This window comes from Lactuca virosa, chromosome 8, assembly GCF_052849685.1.
Source record: "Lactuca virosa cultivar CGN04683 chromosome 8, Lactuca_virosa_CGN04683_v6, whole genome shotgun sequence".
In the NCBI taxonomy this organism is placed as follows: Eukaryota; Viridiplantae; Streptophyta; class Magnoliopsida; order Asterales; family Asteraceae; genus Lactuca; species Lactuca virosa.
Window position 1 is genome coordinate 344,280,973 of NC_136433.1, and position 25,471 is coordinate 344,306,443.

At 45.3% G+C, this 25,471-nt stretch overlaps 1 protein-coding gene across 1 annotated transcript; it reads right to left on the reverse strand.

The window, feature by feature from the left end:
• LOC145131851 (phosphoglucomutase, cytoplasmic-like) lies at positions 1-1,550 on the reverse strand. The gene is made up of 7 exons (XM_079066498.1): positions 1,524-1,550; positions 1,031-1,097; positions 743-798; positions 558-671; positions 411-473; positions 209-326; positions 1-122 (listed from the first exon to the last, which is right to left on the reverse strand). Exons 1-7 carry the CDS (start codon positions 1,548-1,550, stop codon positions 1-3), a joined length of 567 nt encoding a protein of 188 aa, XP_078922624.1.
• Positions 1,551-25,471: the final 23,921 nt, after the last annotated feature.

Below are 25,471 nucleotides of genomic sequence, written 5' to 3' on the forward strand. Positions count from 1 at the left end.
TTACATTGTGATAGCATACTTCATCAATTTCACATAGCCGCTTGCTGCGTCAAAAACATCAACATCGAATTTGCCATCAGGGCTTGAAAAGGATGAAACACCAATTGTAGAGATATCTACGTGAACACAAATGGGAAATATGTAATCAAAATAATATTAAATATAATTTTATTAAATCTTATTATAGGTTAAGAATTCAGCTTTACATCAGGTAAGCCTTCATCAATAAAATACTCCTTTATTGTTTTAGTGTTCTCAAAGATTTTATCAGTAACTCCTTTAGGTGTTGGCCCACCGTTTTCCATATTGTATTTAATTCCAAAATCCTGAAAAGCATACAAAAAATATGAGTAAACTTTTTTAAGCTTTAACAATGTTTAGAGTTTTATTGTTAAGAAAATATCACATACCTCATTTGGACCTCCAGGGTTGTGACTGGCTGTCAATATAAATGCTCCATTTTCTTTAAAACCCTAGAAAATTAAATATATAAAGGTTATTAATTATTGATTTAGTAAGGTTATTCTATTAAATATCTTGAAACCAGATAAACTTACATCAGCACCAACTCTTTCACGTACAACTGCTGATACCGCAGGTGTTGACAAAAGACCATTTTGACCAACCCAGATACGTCTTGCACCATTTGCATCTGTCATTTTAATTATTATCTGCATTTTTTATATATAAAATATCAGACATTGAATCTTGATAAGTCAACAGAAAAGATTGATGTAAGCACCTGGATAGCATCCTTTGAGTAGTACCTTCCATCACCTGATACAACAAGTATAGAACCTGCGCGGAAGAAAAATGCATCATCAATACATTTGAAATGTAAGGGTAAAATGGTCATTTAGTCCCGTTCAGATGGTTTATTGGGTCTAGAAAAAAAAGACTTTATGTATATAGTACTTTATGTAGACAGACATTTCCCATTCAGAACTTAATGAGGAAAAAAGAAAGAAAGATCTCCTAAGAGTATTGCTGACTCTGGTTACTAATAAACTAGAAGTGGCATGGTCTCTACCTTTAATTTTTTCAGCAGAAAAGGCGTTGAATGTTGATTGAACAAAATTGTGCAAGTAATACGGTTCCTGAAAAAATTCAAGTTCAATCACATCAGTTTGCTAGTTAAGATGAAAGCAACCAAAACATGTATCAACATATTCTATCAAGAGAACATGGATATTGGTAAGTTACAGGTAAAAATAACAAAGTAGCATGTCAAATGAATGACTTTTTGTCCCTAAGAATGACTTTTTTTCATTTGGATAAGTTGCTAACTAGAGGTCTGGGGAAGGAATAGTAGATCTTTGCATCCAATATATTGTGTTTTTAAGCTATTGAACAATTCCTTGTCTTTTGTTCTAAACTTGAATTAAACATAAATTCATAGATTTCTCATAGCCATTTAGTGCTGACTACTGATTGCTGAACTATACCAGCTTAGTTTCAAGTAAGATGTATTTTGTTAAAAAAAGGACAAATTTAGCTTAATTGGGCTCAGTATCCAAGTGCACATGGTTTAATGCCCATTTTCCTACCATATTTGATCTCTGATCAACTAATAACTCTTATCATTTTTGCCTCTATTATGTAAACCTGAAGAGAAATGTAACACCCCAAATCCAGCAGACCAAGAAAGGGAAGGAAAACCCTAAGGTAATGGGTCAACTCGTCGAGTTCAAGGAAGAACTCGACGATCCGGAGCAAGTTGCCATGTAAGGGGTTAAGTGACCAACTCGGCGAGTCTGGTCTGGGGTGGGAAACCCTAAAATTGGGATTTGGTACCCTATTTAAACATCTCATTCTCATTCCATCAGCCTCATTTGTAGCCTCCACTGTCCAGAGCCTAACCCACGAAACCCTAATGTTCTCTTTGAGTGTGTGAGACATTATTGAATGATTTAGAGTGTTCTTGAAGTCTAGAAGAAGAAGAAGGAGGTTGAAGGTTCAAGGGGAAGGTTGTAGATCCAGGAAGTTTGTTTCATCTTCATCATTTTTTGGTAATCAAGTTCCTTTCTTGCCTTATGGTTTCATAGATCTCTTTATGGTCATTTTATGGGGTTTTGGTCCAAGATTGTTAGTTTTTGGGACTTGGACATTCAAAGCCAAGATCTTTTCAGATCTGATGTCCTTGAGGGTGAAGAAGGCATAAAGTTGCAACCTTTATGCCATTGAAGTCCCATACAAGCGCTAAGAATGTTATGATGGTCCTTTTTAGCCCAAGAGCCCATGCATGAAAGGAAATGTTGAAGCTTTGCATGTTTGCTGGGTGCTTAGGGTCCAGATCTTGGTTTCCCTGTATTGGTTTGGAGTAATAAGGGCTGTTGGACCTAAGAGTTATGTCTTAATAAGCTAGGGTTTTGTATAAACCCATTAAGAAGGACTAGAGGTGGGTAAAGTTGGAAACTTTACCCTCATAAGGTCATTTCCAAAGTACCTTTAAAGTTTTGGAGTTAGATCTGAAATATAGGGGCTTAATCCATTAAGATAGCCCAACAGACCAGGGAACTCGACGAGTCCAGGGAAGGACTCGACGGGTCGAAGCGGAATATCCCGAGTTGATTCGCGAGTCAGAGGAATGACTCGGCGAGTTGACTCGATTTATCACGAGTCAGAGCAGCCAGGGAACTCGGCGAGACAGGGGCTGACTCGACGAGTTGGTTCGAAATTGAAGGATTCTGAGCTTTAGAACTCGACGAGTTGATGGAGCAACTCGGCGACTCCAGTCAACCTGAAGTGTTGACTTTAACCATGGACCGTTGACTTTGACCTTGTCCAGAGTTGACTTAGTATGACTTTTGAAGGGTGTTCTGGTCTAAGTGTTGTGTTGGTATTGGTAGCTCGGGGAGCTAGGGGAGCAGCAGTTCGGGGAATTGTCAGATAGCAGCCAGAGGTGTTTCAGCCAGTCTTCAGCAGTGCGAGGTGAGTCTCCTCACTGTGTGCATGGGTCTACGGCCACAATGTCGACCCATTATGTTTATGCTTATGGTTATGTGTAGTAGGAAGACCCGGGGGTTAGCCCTAGGCACTTATTGAGATATGTTCGGATTTAGATCCGTTACCGGGGTTAGCCCGACGCAATTTATATGTTTCGGATTTCGGTCTAATACCGGGTGGTACCCGAGGCAGTAGTGTATGTGTAGTTATACTTGTTGTCTTTGTGATACTTGTATGGGATTGTTAGGGAGGTGAGTCGGACGAGGTCCCGTATCTCATCACTAGCCGAGTATGGACGGGGTTCCGTATCTCATTAGTAGCGGAGCAGGGGCGAGGCCCGAGTTAGTAGGGAGGTGAGTGTGGGCGGGGGCTCGTATCTCACTATCAGCAGGAGCGTGGACGGGGTTCCATGATCCACCGGTAGCAGGACAGGGGCGGGGCCCAAGATAGGCGAGGCCTTAGATCGGTAGAACAGTAGAGTATGTTTAGCGTTATGATATGTGTTATGTTATATGCTTGTATGTTTTGGCATAGCAGCTGAGTGTGGGCTAGGCCCGTATCTCACAGTAGTCGAGTATGGGAGGGTCCTGTATCTCGAAGTAGATGAGTGTGGGCGGGGCCCGTATCTCAGAGATAACGGAGTGTGGGTGGGCCCCGTATCTCCTAGATGGCGGAGTGTGGGCGGGGCCCGTATCTCCATGAGTGTGGGCGAGTCCCGTATCTCCTAGATAAGGGAGTGTGGGCGGGGCCCGTATCTCCATGAGTATGGGCGGGGCCTGTATCTCCTAGTTGCATGTTATATGTGGATGGTATGTGGTAGATTGGGGAACTCACTAAGCTTCGTGCTTACGATTTTCAGTTTTGGTTTCAGGTACTTCCTGTAGCGGAGGGAAGAGCTCGGGGTGATCGCATGGCACACACACACACACCAAGAAGTTTAGCATGGGATGTTTACTTTGATAAAATGAAAAAGCGTTTGAAATGATACTCTGATTTAAGATAATGACTTATGATATTGGATGAATGATTTTATGATTATGGTTTAATTAACGAATTAAAAATGAAATTTTTGGGCCGTATTTTTGGGATGTTTCAAGTTGGTATCAGAGCCTTGGTTTGAGGGATTCGGATACACTCTCGGGTGTGTCTGAACTCAAACTGAGGACTTGGTATGAAAGTTTGCAAAGGAAAAATCATTTTTGTAAAAGAGCTTTGAGAAAAAGAAAAAGGATTTTGAAAAGAGAACAAAACTTTGAAAAAGAAGAAAAGGGGTGTGGTGCATGAAATCAGCCGAGCTCAAGTAAGTACTCCTAAATTACCCATACAAGTTTATGTTATGATATGTGCTTTAGAACTGCATGCTAGATTAGAACTAAGGATCTAGAAAGATGCCTTATGTGCCTGCTTTATGTGTATGAGCTTTATGAACTGCATGCTAGTACAGATTCCTGATTAGAGGATAGAGCAGCTTGATTGGATTATGTGGTTAGTCTCCCCAATGCCCGAATGCTGCTTGCTTTGTGCTATTAGTAGTTCTAGTTATCTCTAATTAACTAGTAAACGAATATGTTAAGTTACATATTGCAAGGACTAAATAATTTCAGAAGGTTAGGTCTAGCCCTATTTCGCAGCTCTCGTATGAGTCTAACCGTTATAGGGTAGGATCTCTCATTCGAAAAGTTATCTAGTCTGAGTGATATGTAATAGTATTCGCGAGTTAGTTAGGGGGAGATAACCGGAATTTCTTATGCAGCTAATGGCAGATAGTAAGTTGGAGGTTTTCCTAGGACAAGCCTAGGGTGAGAGTAGTTGTAACGCCCCGATTCTCAGGTATTGATTTAATGTGTGAGTTCATGATTTCAAGGGCTACTCGACGAGTTGATTGCCCTACTCGTCGAGTAGCAGCGGGTTGGTCCACGTATTTTAATGACCTACTCGCCGAGTCCAAGAAGGGACTCGACGAGTAGGAGCTGGCTGATGAAACCCTAAATCTCGGGGTTTTGCACCCTATTTAAAGGATCATTGGCCTCCCCCAGCCTCCCCTTTACTGCCCCTTGTCCCTCTCAAACCCTAAATCGTGTGTGTGTGTTCTTTTGGTGTTTTCAAGCTTGGAGGAGGAACTTTGGAGAAGGAAACACTTGGGGAAGCAAGGAAATCAAGGCTAGGAACTCGTGGGGAGCTAAGAGATTCATCAGTTGTCACTCTCTGGAAGGTATTAAGCTGTTCCTTTAGCTCATCTCTCTTTTACCCTCTTTTGGATGGGTTTTATGAAAGGCTCCCCATGTTTAAGCTAAGATCTGAAGTTGTAACTTCAGATCTGGACTCCCTTTGACCTCTAGATCCATAAAGTCATCAGCCTTGCCTAGTAGGTGTAACGTCCCAATTTTCAAGTCCAAAAATTTCTTTTAGATTAACTGACTCATAAAAACATTCATAAGAAAATACTGTGAAAACACATCATCTCATAAAACAATGTATCATGTCTGAAAACCCAAGTCATAAAATAATAACATATCAGAGTACAATCCCAGAAAACTCCATGCGGAAATCATATGTGTGTGATGCGCTGCTACACTGCCGGCTCCTTCCCCTTAGACGAAGAGGTACCTGAAACCAAAACTAAAACTGTAAGCACAAAGCTTAGTGAGTTCCCCCATCATACCACATACCATACAGACATATAGCATACATACTGCCGGGCAATTCTGGGGTGCCCGACCTACCCAGTACAACCATTATGGGGTGCCGACCTACCCGTGTCAAGCCATTATGGGGTGCTGACCTACCCATGTCTAGCCATTCTGGGGTGCTGACCTACCCTTCGGTCCTATCAACCGAACCTCGGGGACTATTCCACCCCCTACTGCTACTATCACATATATCATAACGTAAACATGCTGTCAGACGTTTCTGGGGTGTCCGACCTACCCTTCGGTCCTAACAACCGGACTTGAGGACTATTCCCTCCCTACTACCATTATCACATATAACATATCATGCCAGCATATAATCATATCATCACATACTGTCAGACATATATGGGGTGTCTGACCTACCCTTCCGGTCCTAACAACCGGACTCTACTACTGTCACATATACATATCATGCTAGCATATAACATATCAGGTAGTAGCAAACATAGCAAACATAGACAGTTATCACGAAGACAATCATCTATAACAACTCCTACTGATGGGCCGACATTGTGGCCGTAGACCCACCGCTACTGGAAGGTAACTCACCTCGTACAAGTAGCTGCTGATAATCTGTGCGGGAAACCTCTGTCTGCTGCCGCTCCGGAAATCCTCCGACTATAATCCCCACAAAGTACTTAATCAGAGTCTGATATCTACTCTTAGAGTAAAATGACCATTTTACCCCCAACCAAGTCCAAGTCAAAGTCAAAGTCAACTTCCAGTTGATCCGACTCTTCGAGTTGGGCCGTCAACTCGTCGAGTCCCTATCTCTTCAACTGTCCTCATCCACGATTCTACTCGTCGAGTTTAGCGACGACTCGACGAGTTCCTCTTCGATATGAACATCGAATGAACCTTCATCCGACTCGCCGAGTTGTATGAACACTCGTCGAGTTCACGTTCATCAGATGAACAAGTTCTGACCTTGACTCGCCGAGTTGTATGAACAACTCGTCGAGTTCATCTTCAATCATAAGGAGATTGCCTTGGACTCGCCGAGTCTGTTCTAGCACTCGTTGAGTCCCATGAACTCCAGGTCTAAAATTAAGTCCAATGCGTTGGGTCACTCTTTCTGTCCTGCTACAACCCTTCTAACACCCAACTGAGTCCTTTTGACCCTCAACAGATATGGGACTCAAAGCCTTGGACTCGTCGAGTCCCAAGAACGGACTCGCCGAGTCGATAACATCCACACCCTAAATCCTCGATTTCTGATCTACAACACTTGACCAAATTATAGATCCAAGCCCCTAAGCTCGATCTAGCACGTAAAGTTACGAACTTTACGTGCATGCATGGGACTTTTGACCCAAAAAGGCTCTAGAATGGCTCTAGTGTTGCATGGGGCCTTCCTTGGCTGCAAAAGCAACCCAAATCTGCCTTGTGACCCCTTTAAAGATCAGATTGGGGTTTTGTCCAGTCAGAGCCTACTCGTCGAGTCCGGGACCCGACTCGACGAGTCCATCACTTAAATCCCGCGCCTCATCCCGCTTCTACTCGGCGAGTTGGTCCTTCAAATCGCCGAGTCCAAGGCCAAAAATGCAAAATACTTAAATAAAAATACATACCAAGAACCAGGTGCTATAAATCTCCCCCACTTATTTTAGACTTCGTCCTCGAAGTCTGCTGCTCGATCCTGGAATATCTCTGGGTAATGCTCCATCATCTCATCCATCGGCTCCCAAGTCCACTCCGAGCCCTTCCGGTGCTGCCATTGCACCTTCACTAGTTCCACCTTTTTGTTCCTCAGATCCTTCGACTTCCGGTCGAGGATCGCCACTGGCCGCTCAATATAATACAGGCTGTCATCGACCTGAATATCCTCTAAGGGTACCACTGCTGAGTCGTCCACCAAGCACTTCCGCAACTGAGAGACGTGGAAAGTGTTGTGGATCTGGCTGAGTTCGGCTGGCAGATCCAACCTATATGCCACCTTTCCCACCCGGGCTATAACCTTGAAGGGTCCAATATACCTGGGACCCAACTTGCCCCATTTCCTGAATCGGATGACACCCTTCCATGGCGACACCTTCAGAAGAACCATATCCCCAACCTAAAACTCCAGGTCCGATCGACGCTTGTCGGCATAACTTTTCTACCGACTCTGAGCAGTCTGAAGTCTGCTCCGAACCTGCTGAATTCTTTCTGTCGTCTTGAGCACCACTTCGGTGCTCCTCATGACCCTCTGACCAACCTCACCCCAACATATCGGGGTTCTGCACTTCCTCCCGTATAACATCTCGAAGGGAGGACGGTCAATACTCGCATGATAGCTATTATTATACGAGAACTCCGCCAACGGAAGGTAGGTATCCCAGCTACCTCCAAAGTCTAAAACACATGCCCGCAGCATATCCTCTAATGTCTGGATGGTCCACTCGCTCTGACCATCCGTCTGCGGATGAAAGGCGGTGCTAAAATGCAGACGAGTACCCAGTTCGTCATGAAACTTCTTCCAAAACCTGGAAGTGAACCGCACATCCCTGTCTGAAATCACCGATACTGGCACCCCGTGCCGTGCCACTACCTCCCTGATATAGATATCGGCCAACCTTTCGGCCGAAATACTTTCCTGAATAGGGATAAAATGGGTGCTCTTGGTCAATCGATCGACGATGACCCAAATCGAATCCACTCCTCGCACGGTCCTGGGAAGCTTTGTGATAAAATCCACCGTAATGTCTTCCCATTTCCACAGCGGGATATCCAACGGCTGCATCTTGTCGTGTGGCCTCTGGTGCTCGGCCTTGACCTTCCTGCAGGTCAAGCACCGCTCCACATACCACGCTACGTCCCGCTTCATGCAGGGCCACCAATAATCAGGACGAAGATCTCTATACAACTTCGTCGCTCCGGGATGGATAGAAAATCTGGATTTGTGTGCCTCCTCCATCAGGATCTGGCGCACGCCTCCATGATAAGGGACCCACACCCTATGGTGAAGAGTCAATAACCCTCGGCTATCATAGTCGAAGGAGGAAACCTGCCCCACAATCCGCTCGCTCTTCCGATGTTCCTCCTTCATGGCCTCCTGCTGGGCCTCCCGAATCTGCTCCAACAGCGGAGTCACCATTGTCATCCTCAGACAGATATCCCTGATCGGCGCTGCCTTGCGGCTAAGCGCGTCGGCCACCACATTGGCCTTCCCCGGGTGGTAAAGGATCTCGCAATCGTAATCCTTCACCACGTCCAACCACCGACGCTGCCTCATGTTCAGATTTGGCTGGTCCATGAGATACCTCAGGCTCTTATGGTTCGTGTAGATGGTACAACGAACACCATAGAGGTAATGACGCCAAATCTTGAGGGCGAACACCACAGCCCCCAGCTCCAAATCATGCATCGGGTAGTTCGCCTCGTGAGGCTTCAACTGCCTCGAAGCGTAAGCAATGACATGCCCTCTCTGCATCAATACTGCGCCCAAACCTGAGATGGACGCATCACAGTATACAACAAAATCCTCCATGCCCTTTGGCAGGGCTAAGATTGGCGCCTCGAACAATCTCTGTCTCAGCGTCTCGAATGCGGCCTGCTGCTCAGGCCCCCAGCGAAAGACCACGACTTTCCTCGTCAGCCTGGTCAGGGGCACGAGTATCTTGGAGAAGTCCTGAATAAATCTCCGATAGTAGCCTGCCAATCCCAGAAAGCTCCGAATCTCAGATGGAGACCTCGGAACTTCCCACCTCATCACGGCCTCAACCTTGGCCGGGTCCACTGATATCCCGTTCTGGTTGACAAGGTGCCCGAGAAACTACATCTCGCCCAACCAGAACTCACACTTGGAGAACTTAGCATACAAGCTCTCCCTTCTCAAAGTCTCCAGAACCACTCGCAGATGCTACTCATGCTGCTCTCGCGTATTGGAGTAAACCAAGATATCATCAATAAACACTATCACAGACCGGTCTACACACGCGGTTCATGAGGTCCATGAACGCGGCAGGAGCATTGGTGAGCCCGAAAGGCATCACCACAAACTCATATTGGCCATAGCGCGTCCGAAACGCAGTCTTCTGTACATCCTCCTCTCTGACCCTCATCTGATGATACCTTGATCGCAAATCAATCTTGGAGAACCAAGATGCTCCCTGTAGCTGGTCAAAGAGGTCATTAATCCTCGGGAGTAGGTAACGGTTCTTCACCGTTACCTTATTCAGCTCCCTATAATCTATACACATCCGATGCGACCCGTCCTTCTTCTTCACAAATAGAATCGGGGCTCCCCAGGGTGAACTGCTCGGTCTAATGAAACCCTTGTCTAACAGCTCTTGCAGCTGTGTAGACAACTCCTGCATCTCAGGAGGAGCCAACCGATACGGTGCCTTGGCTATCGGAGCCGCACCAGGGATTAGTTCAATCCTGAACTCTACCTGCTTCTCCGGAGGTATCCCAGGCAACTCCTCGGGGAACAAGTCCGCAAACTCTCGTACCACAGGCACATCGCTCACCGTTGCCTTACCCATCTCCCGGGTATCCATCACATAGGCAACAAATCCTGCGCAACCCTGCTGAAGGTAACGCCTAGCTCTCGCTGCTGAACATAAAGCTGGTCCTTGCTGTTGCCTCTCGCCCTGAATCATCAGCTCTCCCCCACTTGGGGTCCTGATCCGCACCAACTGCTGCGCACAGTCAATCACTGCCCCATTGGGGCTTAGCCAATCCATACCGATAATAACCTTGTTCCCCCGCAAAGGTATGGGAACTAGATCTACCAGATAACGCTCCTCAAACAGTCGCAGGACGTAATCTCGGTAGACCTCTGATGCTCGCACTGACCGGTCGTCCGCAATCTCGACCTCTAGAGGGCAATCCAACGTGCCCGACGACTCAGGAAACTTCTTGCTAAGCGCAAGAGAGACAAACGATCGGGTAGCACCCGAATCAAACAATACCTGAACTGGGATACCGTTCACATGGAACGATCCTAAACAGAGCACATACATAACATATCAAAATCACAGCAACATATCATAAAAGCATAAACAAGAAGTCATACCCGTCACCACATCGGGTGCAGCGCGTGCCTCCTCAGCTGTCAACTGAAATGCCCGTCTCCGCACCACTGGAGCCTCTGTCTTGGCCTTCCGGCCATCTGCAACCCGCGTTGTCGCTGAAACCGGCGCCGCTGCTGACGCTGCTGTCAACCTCGGGCAATTGGCCTTTTTGTGGCCCCTCTGATTGCAATGGAAGCAAATCAGATCTGTCATCTGTACTGTGGGGGCGGGGGCAGTACAATCCCTGCCAAAGTGCCCCGTCTTGCCGCACTTGTAGCAGCCTGACGATCTTGCTCTACAAGCTCCCTCATGCGGCCTGCCGCACTTCCTGCAGCGGCTCTGGCCCGGCTGGCCCTTCGACCTAACGTCGGATCCCTTGGGTTTCTTCCCCGAAACCCCTGTAACCTGCTCAGACTCAGCTTTCCTCTTCCTCACATGCTCCAAATCGAGCTCCCTCTCCCGCGCCCTGGCAATCATGGACTCCAGGGTCGGGCAGGCAGAGTAGCTGACATGCTCCCGAATATCAGCCCTCAACATATCATGGTAGCGGGTCTTCCGCATCTCCTCATCCCCCGCATACTGGGGTACCAACAATGCTCTCTCCCGGAACTTGGCGGTGATTTCCGCCACAGTCTCCGTAGTCTGCCTCATATCCAAAAACTCTCTGGCCAGCTGCTGAAGCTCTACAGCCGGCGCAAACTCAGCTCTGAATCTGGTCACAAAATCTGACCACGTCATAGCCTCGACGGCTGGGGCTCCCAATGAGTCACCAATCGACTCCCACCAGTCTCTAGCTCTATCCCTTAAACATCCCGCAACAAAGCGGACCTTCGACCCTTCCGGGCAGAAGCTCGTCAACTGCGCAGACTCAATGTCTGCGATCCATCTCCTGGCAGCGATGGGGTCTTTCACCCCGTGATAATCCGGCGCACCACTCCCACGGAAGTCCTTAAAGGACAGTGTGCACGTACTCGTCTGGCTAGACGCCATATCACTCCTGAATGACCGGAGGCGATCCTCCATTAGCTCAACAATCCCTTCCTTGATCGACTCGAAAATGACCGGGGTCGACTCAAGAATGCCTCTCGTGATCTCATATGCGATGAACTCGCGCAGCCCGTCATCCACCTGCTCGGATCCTGCACCCGAGCCTGATCCCGATCCTGATCCGGAACCTCCTGCTCCATGTCGCGTGGTCACCATGCTGAAAAATACACGCATAAATGTCAGGATCATACATACTCTCGAGAGGTCTAACACACTCTCCAAGTTTCCCGGTTCTGTCTCAACCTTCGTTGATTCGAGTACGGATCCTCTGCTTCCAGTAGTACGGGCCCATACTACCTTCCACATCTATCCGTACTTTCCTCAAGGACTGTCTCGACTTCACCAGGTCACTTAACCAATATCCCTTTCCATCTAGTCTCATCCCAGGCTTTCCTGGGGCACTCTCTGACCTACTCTCCGCCATCAGCTGCACTAGGAGTCCCTACTTCCCTTCCCTAACTAGCTTGCGAGTACTATTAAATAACCGCTCACTAGTTAGTTAAAGTTAGCCATGACCCCTTAAGCACAAAGCAAGCAACATTCGTGCATCGAGTAACCGTATCAGGCATAACCTAATCAGGCTATCCTACTGCTGACTAAACAGTCCTAGCATACAGCTCGTACAACAGGCATACAAGGCCTCCTCCTAGATCCTTAGCCTTAATCTAGCATGAAGTTCTCAGAATCATATACATCAGGCATACAAGGCATCCTCCTAGATCCTTAGCCCTAATCTAGCATGCAGTTCTCAGAATCATATATCATATAACTTATTATAACAAGTATGGGTATCTTGGGGAAAACTTACTTGAGCTCGGCTGGTCGCATGCATCACACACCTTGTTCTTTCTCAAAACCCTTTGACTCAGATTTTAGAAAACCATTTTCTTTGTAAAATGATATGGGCATATTTAGTTATAAAATTCATGCATTATCTTAATACTTTATGTTGTTTTTGTCTCATTTAATGAACAAAAGGTGCTTAATTAGTTTAGAATTTCATTTTTCAGCAACAATGACATGCTCGGGTGGAAAAGGAAGTGGAACTAGCGATTGGAAGCTTGGATCTTGGATTTTGAAGAAAGAAGGATGTTGCTGGACCGCTTGACTCCTCATCAGTGTTTTGGCCATATCTCATGAACCGTAACTCCGATTGATGAGATTCAAAATGTTCTGAAAACTAGACACAATTTAGGACGACTTTCGTGTTTTGAGAAAATGCTGATTCCGAACGGACTCGACGAGTAGGCCATCCACTCGACGAGTCACGTCGAAATTTCGCGATTCTGGACGCGCTGACTTGCCGTGCACGGGTTTTAAGTGACGGACTCGCCGAGTCGGTCACTGGACTCGACGAGTCACCTCTGTTTTGTGAAAATCTATATAAAGGGACTTTCAGATCGATACCCTGCATGGAGAGAAACCCTTGGGGGTAAAGCTGCGATTAGAAGACCTGCTAAGGTGCTGGAAGCCAGAGAATCAACCCTAGATCCAATTTTGAGAAGAATCAAGGCAAATTCAAGTCCATTCTTACTTATTCTTTAAGTTAAACTATGTTTGAGTTGTTTGATTTCGTTTTTTATCTTAGTTTTACTGTAATCATGAGCTAAAACTATTATCTTCTGTTTAGGATAGATGACTTTATGATTATGGTATGATTTTATGGTTAGGATTAATTTTATTTGGTAATATTGTTTTGTTAAGCTTGTTAAAGAACCTTATATGTTAACAATAACTATTTTCTGTTAATAAATTAGTAATTAAGTTGTATGAACATCTCTTAATTGCTAATCTCATATGATTTATGTGACCACATAGTTATATGTCTAGGAATAACGAATGTGAAACTAGAATTAACTAGAAGATAGGTAAATTAATGTGTGAGCTTGTGTGATACACCATCAACAAGAGGTTAATTGAATCACCAATTTGATTAGCTAATTACAAGTCTTACTTAACCCGAATCAATAAACTAGGAAACTCATTGGTTTAATCAACTGATCACTGCTTGAATTAATTTGTTTTCTAAGGATTAGTAATAGCGAACGTGAACCTAATCACACTTATCGGTAGCCAATGCCAATTAATCCATTGCACTTGTCATAAAATTAACCATAGGAATAAATAATTCGAACCTAAACATAAGTCTCATTAATTATTGAATTTAGTTGATTTTTATTTGCTTAGCTCTTAGTTTCTTACTTTAAGTTTTAGTTAATTGTTTAAGTTTCTAGTCTTGCAAAACTAGAGAAAACCCCCTTTCTATTACTTGTTTTATTTAGATAATATTAGCATTTATTTTAATTGTTTACCGTTCCCTGTGTTCGATACCCTACTTACCTGAACTAAACTGCTAATCGATACGTACACTGCCTTTCGTGTGTTTGTCTTTGTGTTTAAGTTAGTAGGATTAAAACTAGTTCGTTTCACACACATCAAGTTTTTGGCGTCGTTGCCGGGGAACGGTTCTAAATAGTTAATTTTATTTGCTAATTGTTATCATATATATATATATATATATATATATATATATATATATATATATATATATATATATATATATATATATATATATATATATATATAGTTTCATTTTTATTTATTATGTATTTTCCAAATCTCGATGCTTTTGATGCTTTTCTTGAGGAAGTAGTACATGAAATTGAGCAAGAAGATGAGGAGTGTGGATCGGATGAAGATTTGAAGAAATTTGATAGATGGTTAGATAACATCTTGTCTAACGATCAAGAACAATTTGAGTCACAAGAGCTAAAGTTACAAGATGAAGAATTTAATCCAGAAAGAGATTTGGAGGAGCTGGAAAGGTTGCTAGCAGAGAGGTCGGATGAAGAACAAAAACAAGCTGAATTGCAGGAACCAACCCGTGGTTTGACCATTACCACGACATGGTCCCCTGTTCTTCCGGTTTGTGTTTCGAAGCATGGGGTGACGATTCCAACTTTGGAGAAAGTTCTAAATCACGATCCATTTATGATTAGTATCCAACCGGTTCCAACCCTTGTCAATATTCTTGGGTTTTATGAATTCAAGCTCGTTTGGCCAATTTTTGAAGCAAAGAGTCGAATTTTACAAATTGGTCCAAAGAAAATATTTAATGCAATGGATGGATGGGCATCGAATTTATTAGAAGTTTATTAAGTTGGAAGTCCAACTAAAGACTCGCAGAAAAAGAAGCGCTTGCGGGAGGCAACCCGTCATTAGAGTTTGTTTTTCTTTTTCTTTCTAAACTTCTAGTATTTAGGGATAATTTAGGATTTTTATTTTGATGTTTTTTTATTACTTGGTATTTGTTTTTGATCTTTTCAGAATATAGGGTGAGGGATAGAATGAACGAATAAAGCGTGAGGAAATAAAGTGAGGGGTCGAGTCGTAGACGAGAAGATTAGAAGATTTGAGTGATTTTATAAGTCCGATGGTTTTAACGGTTAAAAAGGAGTTTCGTCACTGAAGAATATAAGGAGGTGTATTACCTTAATACCCTCTTTGACCTCAAAAACAGACCTGAAGCAGAAAGAAGAATTTGCACGATCAGAGCCGAAAACTCGTCGAGTGCACCCTTATAACTCGACGAGTTCCAGCGAAAATTCACGATTTCTGCCCATATGATGATTCAACTCGGCGAGTCTCCACATAAAACTCGACGAGTTGCTCATTCTTTTATCTTTGAGTCGACGATTTGATTCAATTCAAGGCGGCATTTGGCTATATTTTTGAAGTCCATTTTTGAAGTTTTCCAAGAAGCTTTTTCTAGTATATTTAGAGCTGTCAACCACACGAGATTTTGACACCCAAGACATGGATGACATGTTCCCATGTCTAAAGTCGATTGAAGTTGGAGCTCAAAAGAAGAAATATCAACCTCGCCACTACTATCGCAAGGGAGTTTGTTCCAATTCCCTCTTTATTTTATTGTTCTTTATCATGCATGATATCCAATGGGGACATTGCATAAATTAAGTGTGGGGTAGGAGGTTGGTTACATTAGTTGAAATTTTAGTTAAAATTTAAAAATTTTGCATTAAAATTGCTAGGACTTAATTTAGAAAATTTGGTAAAAAGCAATTAGGATTCCATGCTAGTATTATGTTTGATGATTTTATGAAGACCCAAATGTTTAGTTGAGCCTATATACGTTATAATGCATTTGTGGCCCCCCTTTGTTCTAGTGAAATCATGGGACAAAAACACAACCTCGCTTAGTTTGAGGGACGCAATATGTTTAGCATCGTGTACTTGAAATGTATCCAGGAAGACTACTACTTTAACCAATAAAGGTTGAAGTTGAGCACCCTTGCTTAAGCATGTAAGTTTTGAGTGAAAAAAAAGTGAGATACATGTAAAAAAAAGAGAGAATTACAAGAAAAGTTGTAAGAATTTTAGAGCAGCTAAAGTGAAGATTACAAGATCAAAGTTCTGAAGAAATTCAAAAAGTTGAAGATACCAAAAATCAAACATCAAGGTGGTGAATTCAAAGAAATCAAAAGTCGAATTATCAAAGAAGTGAAGAATTCCAAAGAGCTCCATAGTGGTATCGAAAAATTGTAATTTTCTAGATTATGTATGCTTGGGTTGCTTGACCAAAAATACTTTGAGGTTAAGAAGTTTTATGCGGATGGATTCGGAGGGATGCATAAAATGAGCGTTGTTCAAAAGAAATGGGCGAGTGTTTATGAGGATTGTGAGTATTTAGAATTAGGGGGGTCCTTAGGAAAAATTTTAGACACAAATGCATGCGTTGCGGTCTTGGCATAATGGTTGGGTTTGATTGGAATTATTTTAAGCAATGCTAGTATGCTAAAATTCAGTTTTGCTTGGGGGCAAGCAAAAGTCAAGTGTGGGGTATTTTGATATGGGCATATTTAGTTATAAAATTCATGCATTATCTTAATACTTTATGTTGTTTTTTGTCTCATTTAATGAACAAAAGGTGCTTAATTAGTTTAGAATTTCATTTTTCAGCAACAATGACATGCTCGGGTGGAAAAGGAAGCGGAACTAGCGATTGGAAGCTTGGATCTTGGATTTTGAAGAAAGAAGGATGTTGCTGGACAGCTTGACTCCTCGTCAGTGTTTTGGCCATATCTCATGAACCGTAACTCCGATTGACGAGATTCAAAATGTTCTGGAAACTAGACACAATTTAGGACGACTTTCGTGTTTTGAGAAAATGCTGATTCCAAACGGACTCGACGAGTAGGCCATCCACTCGACGAGTCACGTCGAACTTTCGCGATTCTGGACGCGCTGACTTGCCGTGCACGGGTTTTAAGTGACGGACTCGCCGAGTCGGTCACTGGACTCGACGAGTCACCTATGTTTTGTGAAAATCTATATAAAGGGACTTTCAGAACGATACCCTGCATGGAGAGAAACCCTTGGGGGGTAAAGCTGCGATTAGAAGACCTGCTAAGGTGCTGGAAGCCAGAGAATCAACCCTAGATCCAATTTTGAGAAGAATCAAGGCAAATTCAAGTCCATTCTTACTTATTCTTTAAGTTAAACTATGTTTGATTTCATTTTTTATCTTAGTTTTACTGTAATCATGAGCTAAAACTATTATCTTCTGTTTAGGATAGATGACTTTATGATTATGGTATCAGCAGGAGGTGAGTGTGGGCGGGGGCCCATATCTCACTATCAGTAGGAGCGTGGATGGGGTTCCACGATCCACTGGTAGCAGGACAGGGGCGGGGCCCAAGATAGGCGAGGCCTTATATCGGTAGAACAGTAGAGTATGTTTAGCGTTATGATATGTGTTATGTTATATGCTTGTATGTTTTGGCATAGCAGCTGAGTGTGGGCTAGGCCCGTATCTCACAGTAGTCGAGTATGGGAGGGGCCCGTATCTCGAAGTAGATAAGTGTGGGCGGGGCCCGTATCTCAGAGATAACGGAGTGTGGGTGGGGCCCGTATCTCCTAGATGGCGGAGTGTGGGCGGGGCCCGTATCTCCATGAGTGTGGGCGAGGCCCGTATCTCCTAGATAAGGGAGTGTGGGCGGGGCCCGTATCTCCATGAGTATGGGCGGGGCCTGTATCTCCTAGTTGCATGTTATATGTGGATGGTATGTGGTAGATTGGGGAACTCACTAAGCTTCGTGCTTATGATTTTCAGTTTTGGTTTCAGGTACTTCCTGTAGCGGAGGGAAGAGCTCGGGGTGATCGCATGGCGCACACACACACACACCAAGAAGTTTAGCATGGGATGTTTACTTTGATAAAATGAAAAAGCGTTTGAAATGATACTCTGATTTAAGATAATGACTTATGATATTGGATGGATGATTTTATGATTATGGTTTAATTAACGAATTAAAAATGAAATTTTTGGGCCGTATTTTTGGGATGTTTCAAGTTGGTATCAGAGCCTTGGTTTGAGGGATTCGGATACACTCTCGGGTGTGTCTGAACTCAAACTGAGGACTTGGTATGAAAGTTTTCAAAGGAAAAATTATTTTTGTAAAAGAGCTTTGAGAAAAAGAAAAAGGATTTTGAAAAGAGAACAAAACTTTGAAAAAGAAGAAAAGGGGTGTGGTGCATGAAATCAGCCGAGCTCAAGTAAGTACTCCTAAATTACCCATACAAGTTTATGTTATGATATGTGCTTTAGAACTGCATGCTAGATTAGAACTAAGGATCTAGAAAGATGCCTTATATGCCTGCTTTATGTGTATGAGCTTTATGAACTGCATGCTAGTACAGATTCCTGATTAGAGGATAGAGCAGCTTGATTGGATTATGTGGTTAGTCTCCCCAATGCCCGAATGCTGCTTGCTTTGTGCTATTAGTAGTTCTAGTTATCTCTAATTAACTAGTAAACGAATATGTTAAGTTACATATTGCAAGGACTAAATAATTTCAGAAGGTTAGGTCTAGCCCTATTTCGCAGCTCTCGTATGAGTCTAACCGTTATAGGGTAGGATCTCTCATTCGAAAAGTTATCTAGTCTGAGTGATATGTAATAGTATTCGCGAGTTAGTTAGGGGGAGATAACCGGAATTTCTTATGCAGCTGATGGCAGATAGTAAGTTGGAGGTTACCCTAGGATAAGCCTAGGGTGAGAGTAGTTGTAACGCCCCGATTCTCTGGTATTGATTTAATGTGTGAGTTCATGATTTCAAGGGTTACTCGACGAGTTGATTGCCCTACTCGTCGAGTAGCAGCGGGTTGGTCCACGTATTTTAATGACCTACTCGCCGAGTCCAAGAAGGGACTCGACGAGTAGGAGCTGGCTGATGAAACCCTAAATCTCGGGGTTTTGCACCCTATTTAAAGGATCATTGGCCTCCCCCAGCCTCCCCTTTACTGCCCCTTGTCCCTCTCAAACCCTAAATCGTGTGTGTGTGTGTTCTTTTGGTGTTTTCAAGCTTGGAGGAGGAACTTTGGAGAAGGAAACACTTGGGGAAGCAAGGAAATCAAGGCTAGGAACTCGTGGGGAGCTAAGAGATTCATCAGTTGTCACTCTCTGGAAGGTATTAAGCTGTTCCTTTAGCTCATCTCTCTTTTAACCTCTTTTGGATGGGTTTTATGAAAGGCTCCCCATGTTTAAGCTAAGATCTGAAGTTGTAACTTCAGATCTAGACTCCCTTTGACCTCTAGATCCATAAAGTCATCAGCCTTGCCTAGTAGGTGTAACGTCCCAATTTTCAAGTCCAAAAATTTCTTTTAGATTAACTGACTCATAAAAACATTCATAAGAAAATACTGTGAAAACACATCATCTCATAAAACAATGTATCATGTCTGAAAACCCAAGTCATAAAATAATAACATATCAGAGTACAATCCCAGAAAACTCCATGCGGAAATCATATGTGTGTGATGCGCTGCTACACTGCCGGCTCCTTCCCCTTAGACGAAGAGGTACCTGAAACCAAAACTAAAACTGTAAGCACAAAGCTTAGTGAGTTCCCCCATCATACCACATACCATACAGACATATCGCATACATACTGCCGGGCAATTCTGGGGTGCCCGACCTACCCAGTACAACCATTCTGGGGTGCCGACCTACCCGTGTCAAGCCATTATGGGGTGCTGACCTACCCATGTCTAGCCATTCTGGGGTGCTGACCTACCCTTCGGTCCTATCAACCGAACCTCGGGGACTATTCCACCCCTACTGCTACTATCACATATATCATAACGTAAACATGCTGTCAGACGTTTCTGGGGTGTCCGACCTACCCTTCGGTCCTAACAACCGGACTTGAGGACTATTCCCTCCCTACTACCATTATCACATATAACATATCATGCCAGCATATAATCATATCATCACACACTATCAGACATATATGGGGTGTCTGACCTACCCTTCCGGTCCTAACAACCGGACTCTACTACTGTCACATATACATATCATGCTAGCATATAACATATCAGGTAGTAGCAAACATAGCAAACATAGACAGTTATCACGAAGACAATCATCTATAACAACTCCTACTGATGGGCCGACATTGTGGCCGTAGACCCACCGCTACTGGAAGGTAACTCACCTCGTACAAGTAGCTGCTGATAATCTGTGCGGGAAACCTCTGTCTGCTGCCGCTCCGGAAATCCTCCGACTATAATCCCCACAAAGTACTTAATCAGAGTCTGATATCTACTCTTAGAGTAAAATGACCATTTTACCCCCAACCAAGTCCAAGTCAAAGTCAAAGTCAACTTCCAGTTGACCCGACTCGCCGAGTTGGGCCGTCAACTCGTCGAGTCCCTATCTCTTCAACTGTCCTCATCCACGATTCTACTCGTCGAGTTTAGCGACGACTCGACGAGTTCCTCTTCGATATGAACATCGAATGAACCTTCATCCGACTCGTCGAGTTGTATGAGCACTCGTCGAGTTCACCTTCATCAGATGAACAAGTTCTGACCTTGACTCGCCGAGTTGTATGAACAACTCGTCGAGTTCATCTTCAATCATAAGGAGATTGCCTTGGACTCGCCGAGTCTGTTCTAGCACTCGTCGAGTCCCATGAACTCCACGTCTAAAATTAAGTCCAATGCGTTGGGTCACTTTTTCTGTCCTGCTACAACCCTTCTAACACCCAACTGAGTCCTTTTGACCCTCAACAGATATGGGACTCAAAGCCTTGGACTCGTCGAGTCCCAAGAACGGACTCGTCGAGTCGATAACATCCACACCCTAAATCCTCGATTTCTGATGTACAACACTTGACCAAATGATAGATCCAAGCCCCTAAGCTCGATCTAGCACGTAAAGTTACGAACTTTACGTGCATGCATGGGACTTTTGAGCCAAAAAGGCTCTAGAATGGCTCTAGTGTTGCATGGGGCCTTCCTTGGGTGCAAAAGCAACCCAAATCTGCCTTGTGACCCCTTTAAAGACCTGATTCCAAAGCCTCAACCCCCAACCATGTTTGCAATCATGGTTAGTTACCAAAAATGGCTTATAAAAGCCCTAAATCTCCCCAAAAAGGTATTTATCAAATGAAAGAGCAAGGTACAGACTTTATACCTCTCAAAGACTGCAAATGATGAACCAAACTCGAATCCTTCAGTTCCCTCTTGATCCTTCTATGCTCTTCCTTCTTCCTTGTGAACAAAAGCACCAAAATCACTCAAAAGCCTTAGATCTTTCACCAAAACACTTAGGGTTTGCTATGGAGGGTTTCTGGGAGCATAAAGGGGCGATGGAGGCTGCATAAGGTTGTTTAAATATGGTACAAACCCTCAGATTAGGGTTTTGTCCAGTCAGAGCCTACTCGTCGAGTCCGGGACCCGACTCGATGAGTCCATCACTTAAATCCCGCACCTCATCCCGCTTCTACTCGGCGAGTTGGTCCTTCAAATCGCCGATTCCAAGGCCAAAAATGCAAAATACTTAAATAAAAATACATACCAAGAACCAGGTGCTACAAATCTCCCCCACTTATTTTAGACTTCGTCCTCTAAGTCTGCTGCTCGATCCTGGAATATCTCTGGGTAATGCTCCATCATCTCATCCATCGGCTCCCAAGTCCACTCCGAGCCCTTCCGGTGCTGCCATTGCACCTTCACTAGTTCCACCTTTTTGTTCCTCAGATCCTTCGACTTCCGGTCGAGGATCGCCACTGGCCGCTCAATATAATTCAGGCTGTCATCGACCTGAATATCCTCTAAGGGTACCACTGCTGAGTCGTCCACCAAGCACTTCCGCAACTGAGAGACGTGGAAAGTGCTGTGGATCTGGCTGAGTTCGGCTGGCAGATCCAACCTATATGCCACCTTGCCCACCCGGGCTATAACCCTGAAGGGTCCAATATACCTGGGACCCAACTTGCCCCGTTTCCTGAATCGGATGACGCCCTTCCATGGCGACACCTTCAGAAGAACCATATCCCCGACCTGAAACTCCAGGTCCGATCGGCGCTTGTCGGCATCACTTTTCTACCGACTTTGAGTAGTCTGAAGTCTGCTCCGAACCTGCTGAATTCTTTCTGTCGTCTTGAGCACCACTTCGGTGCTCCCCATGACCCTCTGACCAACCTCACCCCAACATATCGGGGTTCTGCACTTCCTCCCGTATAACATCTCGAAGGGAGGACGGTCAATACTCGCATGATAGCTATTATTATACGAGAACTCCGCCAACGGAAGGTAGGTATCCCAGCTACCTCCGAAGTCTAAAACACATGCCCGCAGCATATCCTCTAATGTCTGGATGGTCCACTCGCTCTGACCATCCGTCTGCGGATGAAAGGCGGTGCTAAAATGCAGACGAGTACCCAGTTCGTCATGAAACTTCTTCCAAAACCTGGAAGTGAACCGCACATCCCTGTCTGAAATCACCGATACTGGCACCCCGTGCCGTGCCACTACCTCCCTGATATAGATATCGGCCAACCTTTCGGCCGAAATACTTTCCTGAATAGGGATAAAATGGGTGCTCTTGGTCAATCGATCGACGATGACCCAAATCGAATCCACTCCTCGCACGGTCCTGGGAAGCTTTGTGATAAAATCCACCGTAATGTCTTCCCATTTCCACAGCGGGATATCCAACGGCTGCATCTTGTCGTGTGGCCTCTGGTGCTCGGCCTTGACCTTCCTGCAGGTCAAGCACCGCTCCACATACCATGCTACGTCCCGCTTCATGCAGGGCCACCAATAATCAGGACGAAGATCTCTATACATCTTCGTCGCTCCGGGATGGATAGAAAATCTGGATTTGTGTGCCTCCTCCATCAGGATCTGGCGCACGCCTCCATGATAAGGGACCCACACCCTATGGTGAAGAGTCAATAACCCTCGGCTATCATAGTCGAAGGAGGAAACCTGCCCCACAATCCGCTCGCTCTTCCGATGTTCCTCCTTCATGGCCTCCTGCTGGGCCTCCCGAATCTGCTCCAACAGCGGAGTCACCATTGTCATCCTCAGACAGATATCCCTGATCGGCGCTGCCTTGCGGCTATGCGCGTCGGCCACCACATTGGCCTTCCCCGGGTGGTAAAGGATCTCGCAATCGTAATCCTTCACCACGTCCAACCACCGACGCTGCCTCATGTTCAGATTTGGCTGGTCCATGAGATACCTCAGGCTCTTATGGTTCGTGTAGATGGTACAACGAACACCATAGAGGTAATGACGCCAAATCTTGAGGGCGAACACCACAGCCCCCAGCTCCAAATCATGCATCGGGTAGTTCGCCTCGTGAGGCTTCAACTGCCTCGAAGCGTAAGCAATGACATGCCCTCTCTGCATCAATACTGCGCCCAAACCTAAGATGGACGCATCACAGTATACAACAAAATCCTCCATGCCCTTTGGCAGGGCTAAGATTGGCGCCTCGCACAATCTCTGTCTCAGCGTCTCGAATGCGGCCTGCTGCTCAGGCCCCCAGCGAAAGACCACGACTTTCCTCGTCAGCCTGGTCAGGGGCACGAGTATCTTGGAGAAGTCCTGAATAAATCTCCGATAGTAGCCTGCCAATCCCAGAAAGCTCCGAATCTCAGATGGAGACCTCGGAACTTCCCACCTCATCACGGCCTCAACCTTGGCCGGGTCCACTGATATCCCGTTCTGGTTGACAAGGTGCCCGAGAAACTACATCTCGCCCAACCAGAACTCACACTTGGAGAACTTAGCATACAAGCTCTCCCTTCTCAAAGTCTCCAGAACCACTCGCAGATGCTACTCATGCTGCTCTCGCGTATTGGAGTAAACCAAGATATCATCAATAAACACTATCACAGACCGGTCTACACACGCGGTTCATGAGGTCCATGAACGCGGCAGGAGCATTGGTGAGCCCGAAAGGCATCACCACAAACTCATAGTGGCCATAGCGCGTCCGAAACGCAGTCTTTTGTACATCCTCCTCTCTGACCCTCATCTGATGATACCTTGATCGCAAATCAATCTTGGAGAACCAAGATGCTCCCTGTAGCTGGTCAAAGAGGTCATTAATCCTCGGGAGTAGGTAACGGTTCTTCACCGTTACCTTATTCAGCTCCCTATAATCTATACACATCCGATGCGACCCGTCCTTCTTCTTCACAAATAGAATCGGGGCTCCCCAGGGTGAACTGCTCGGTCTAATGAAACCCTTGTCTAACAGCTCTTGCAGCTGTGTAGACAACTCCTGCATCTCAGGAGGAGCCAACCGATACGGTGCCTTGGCTATCGGAGCCGCACCAGGGATTAGTTCAATCCTGAACTCTACCTGCTTCTCCGGAGGTATCCCAGGCAACTCCTCGGGGAACAAGTCCGCAAACTCTCGTACCACAGGCACATCGCTCACCGTTGCCTTACCCATCTCCCGGGTATCCATCACATAGGCAACAAATCCTGCGCAACCCTGCTGAAGGTAACGCCTAGCTCTCGCTGCTGAACATAAAGCTGGTCCTTGCTGTTGCCTCTCGCCCTGAATCATCAGCTCTCCCCCACTTGGGGTCCTGATCCGCACCAACTGCTGCGCACAGTCAATCACTGCCCCATTGGGGCTTAGCCAATCCATACCGATAATAACCTTGTTCCCCCGCAAAGGTATGGGAACCAGATCTACCAGATAACGCTCCTCAAACAGTCGCAGGACGTAATCTCGGTAGACCTCTGATGCTCGCACTGACCGGTCGTCCGCAATCTCGACCTCTAGAGGGCAATCCAACGTGCCCGACGACTCAGGAAACTTCTTGCTAAGCGCAAGAGAGACAAACGATCGGGTAGCACCCGAATCAAACAATACCTGAACTGGGATACCGTTCACATGGAACGATCCTAAACAGAGCACATACATAACATATCAAAATCACAGCAACATATCATAAAAGCATAAACAAGAAGTCATACCCGTCACCACATCGGGTGCAGCGCGTGCCTCCTCGGCTGTCAACTGAAATGCCCGTCTCCGCACCACTGGAGCCTCTGTCTTGGCCTTCCGGCCATCTGCAACCCGCGTTGTCGCTGAAACCGGCGCCGCTGCTGACACTGCTGTCAACCTCGGGCAATTGGCCTTTTTGTGGCCCCTCTGATTGCAATGGAAGCAAATCAGATCTGTCATCTGTACTGTGGGGGCGGGGGCAGTACAATCCCTGCCAAAGTGCCCCGTCTTGCCGCACTTGTAGCAGCCTGACGATCTTGCTCTACAAGCTCCCTCATGCGGCCTGCCGCACTTCCTGCAGCGGCTCTGGCCCGGCTGGCCCTTCGACCTAACGTCGGATCCCTTGGGTTTCTTCCCCGAAACCCCTGTAACCTGCTCAGACTCAGCTTTCCTCTTCCTCACATGCTCCAAATCGAGCTCCCTCTCCCGCGCCCTGGAAATCA

Coding starts and splice junctions, on each gene's coding strand:
- LOC145131851 (XM_079066498.1), bottom strand. CDS start 1,550: ATGGTAGGAAAATGGGCATTAAACCAT. Junction 799..1,030: donor TTCTGCTGAAAAAATTAAAG/GTAGAGACCATG, acceptor TCTTCCGCGCAG/GTTCTATACTTGTTGTATCA. Junction 327..410: donor ACCCTGGAGGTCCAAATGAG/GTATGTGATATT, acceptor TATGCTTTTCAG/GATTTTGGAATTAAATACAA.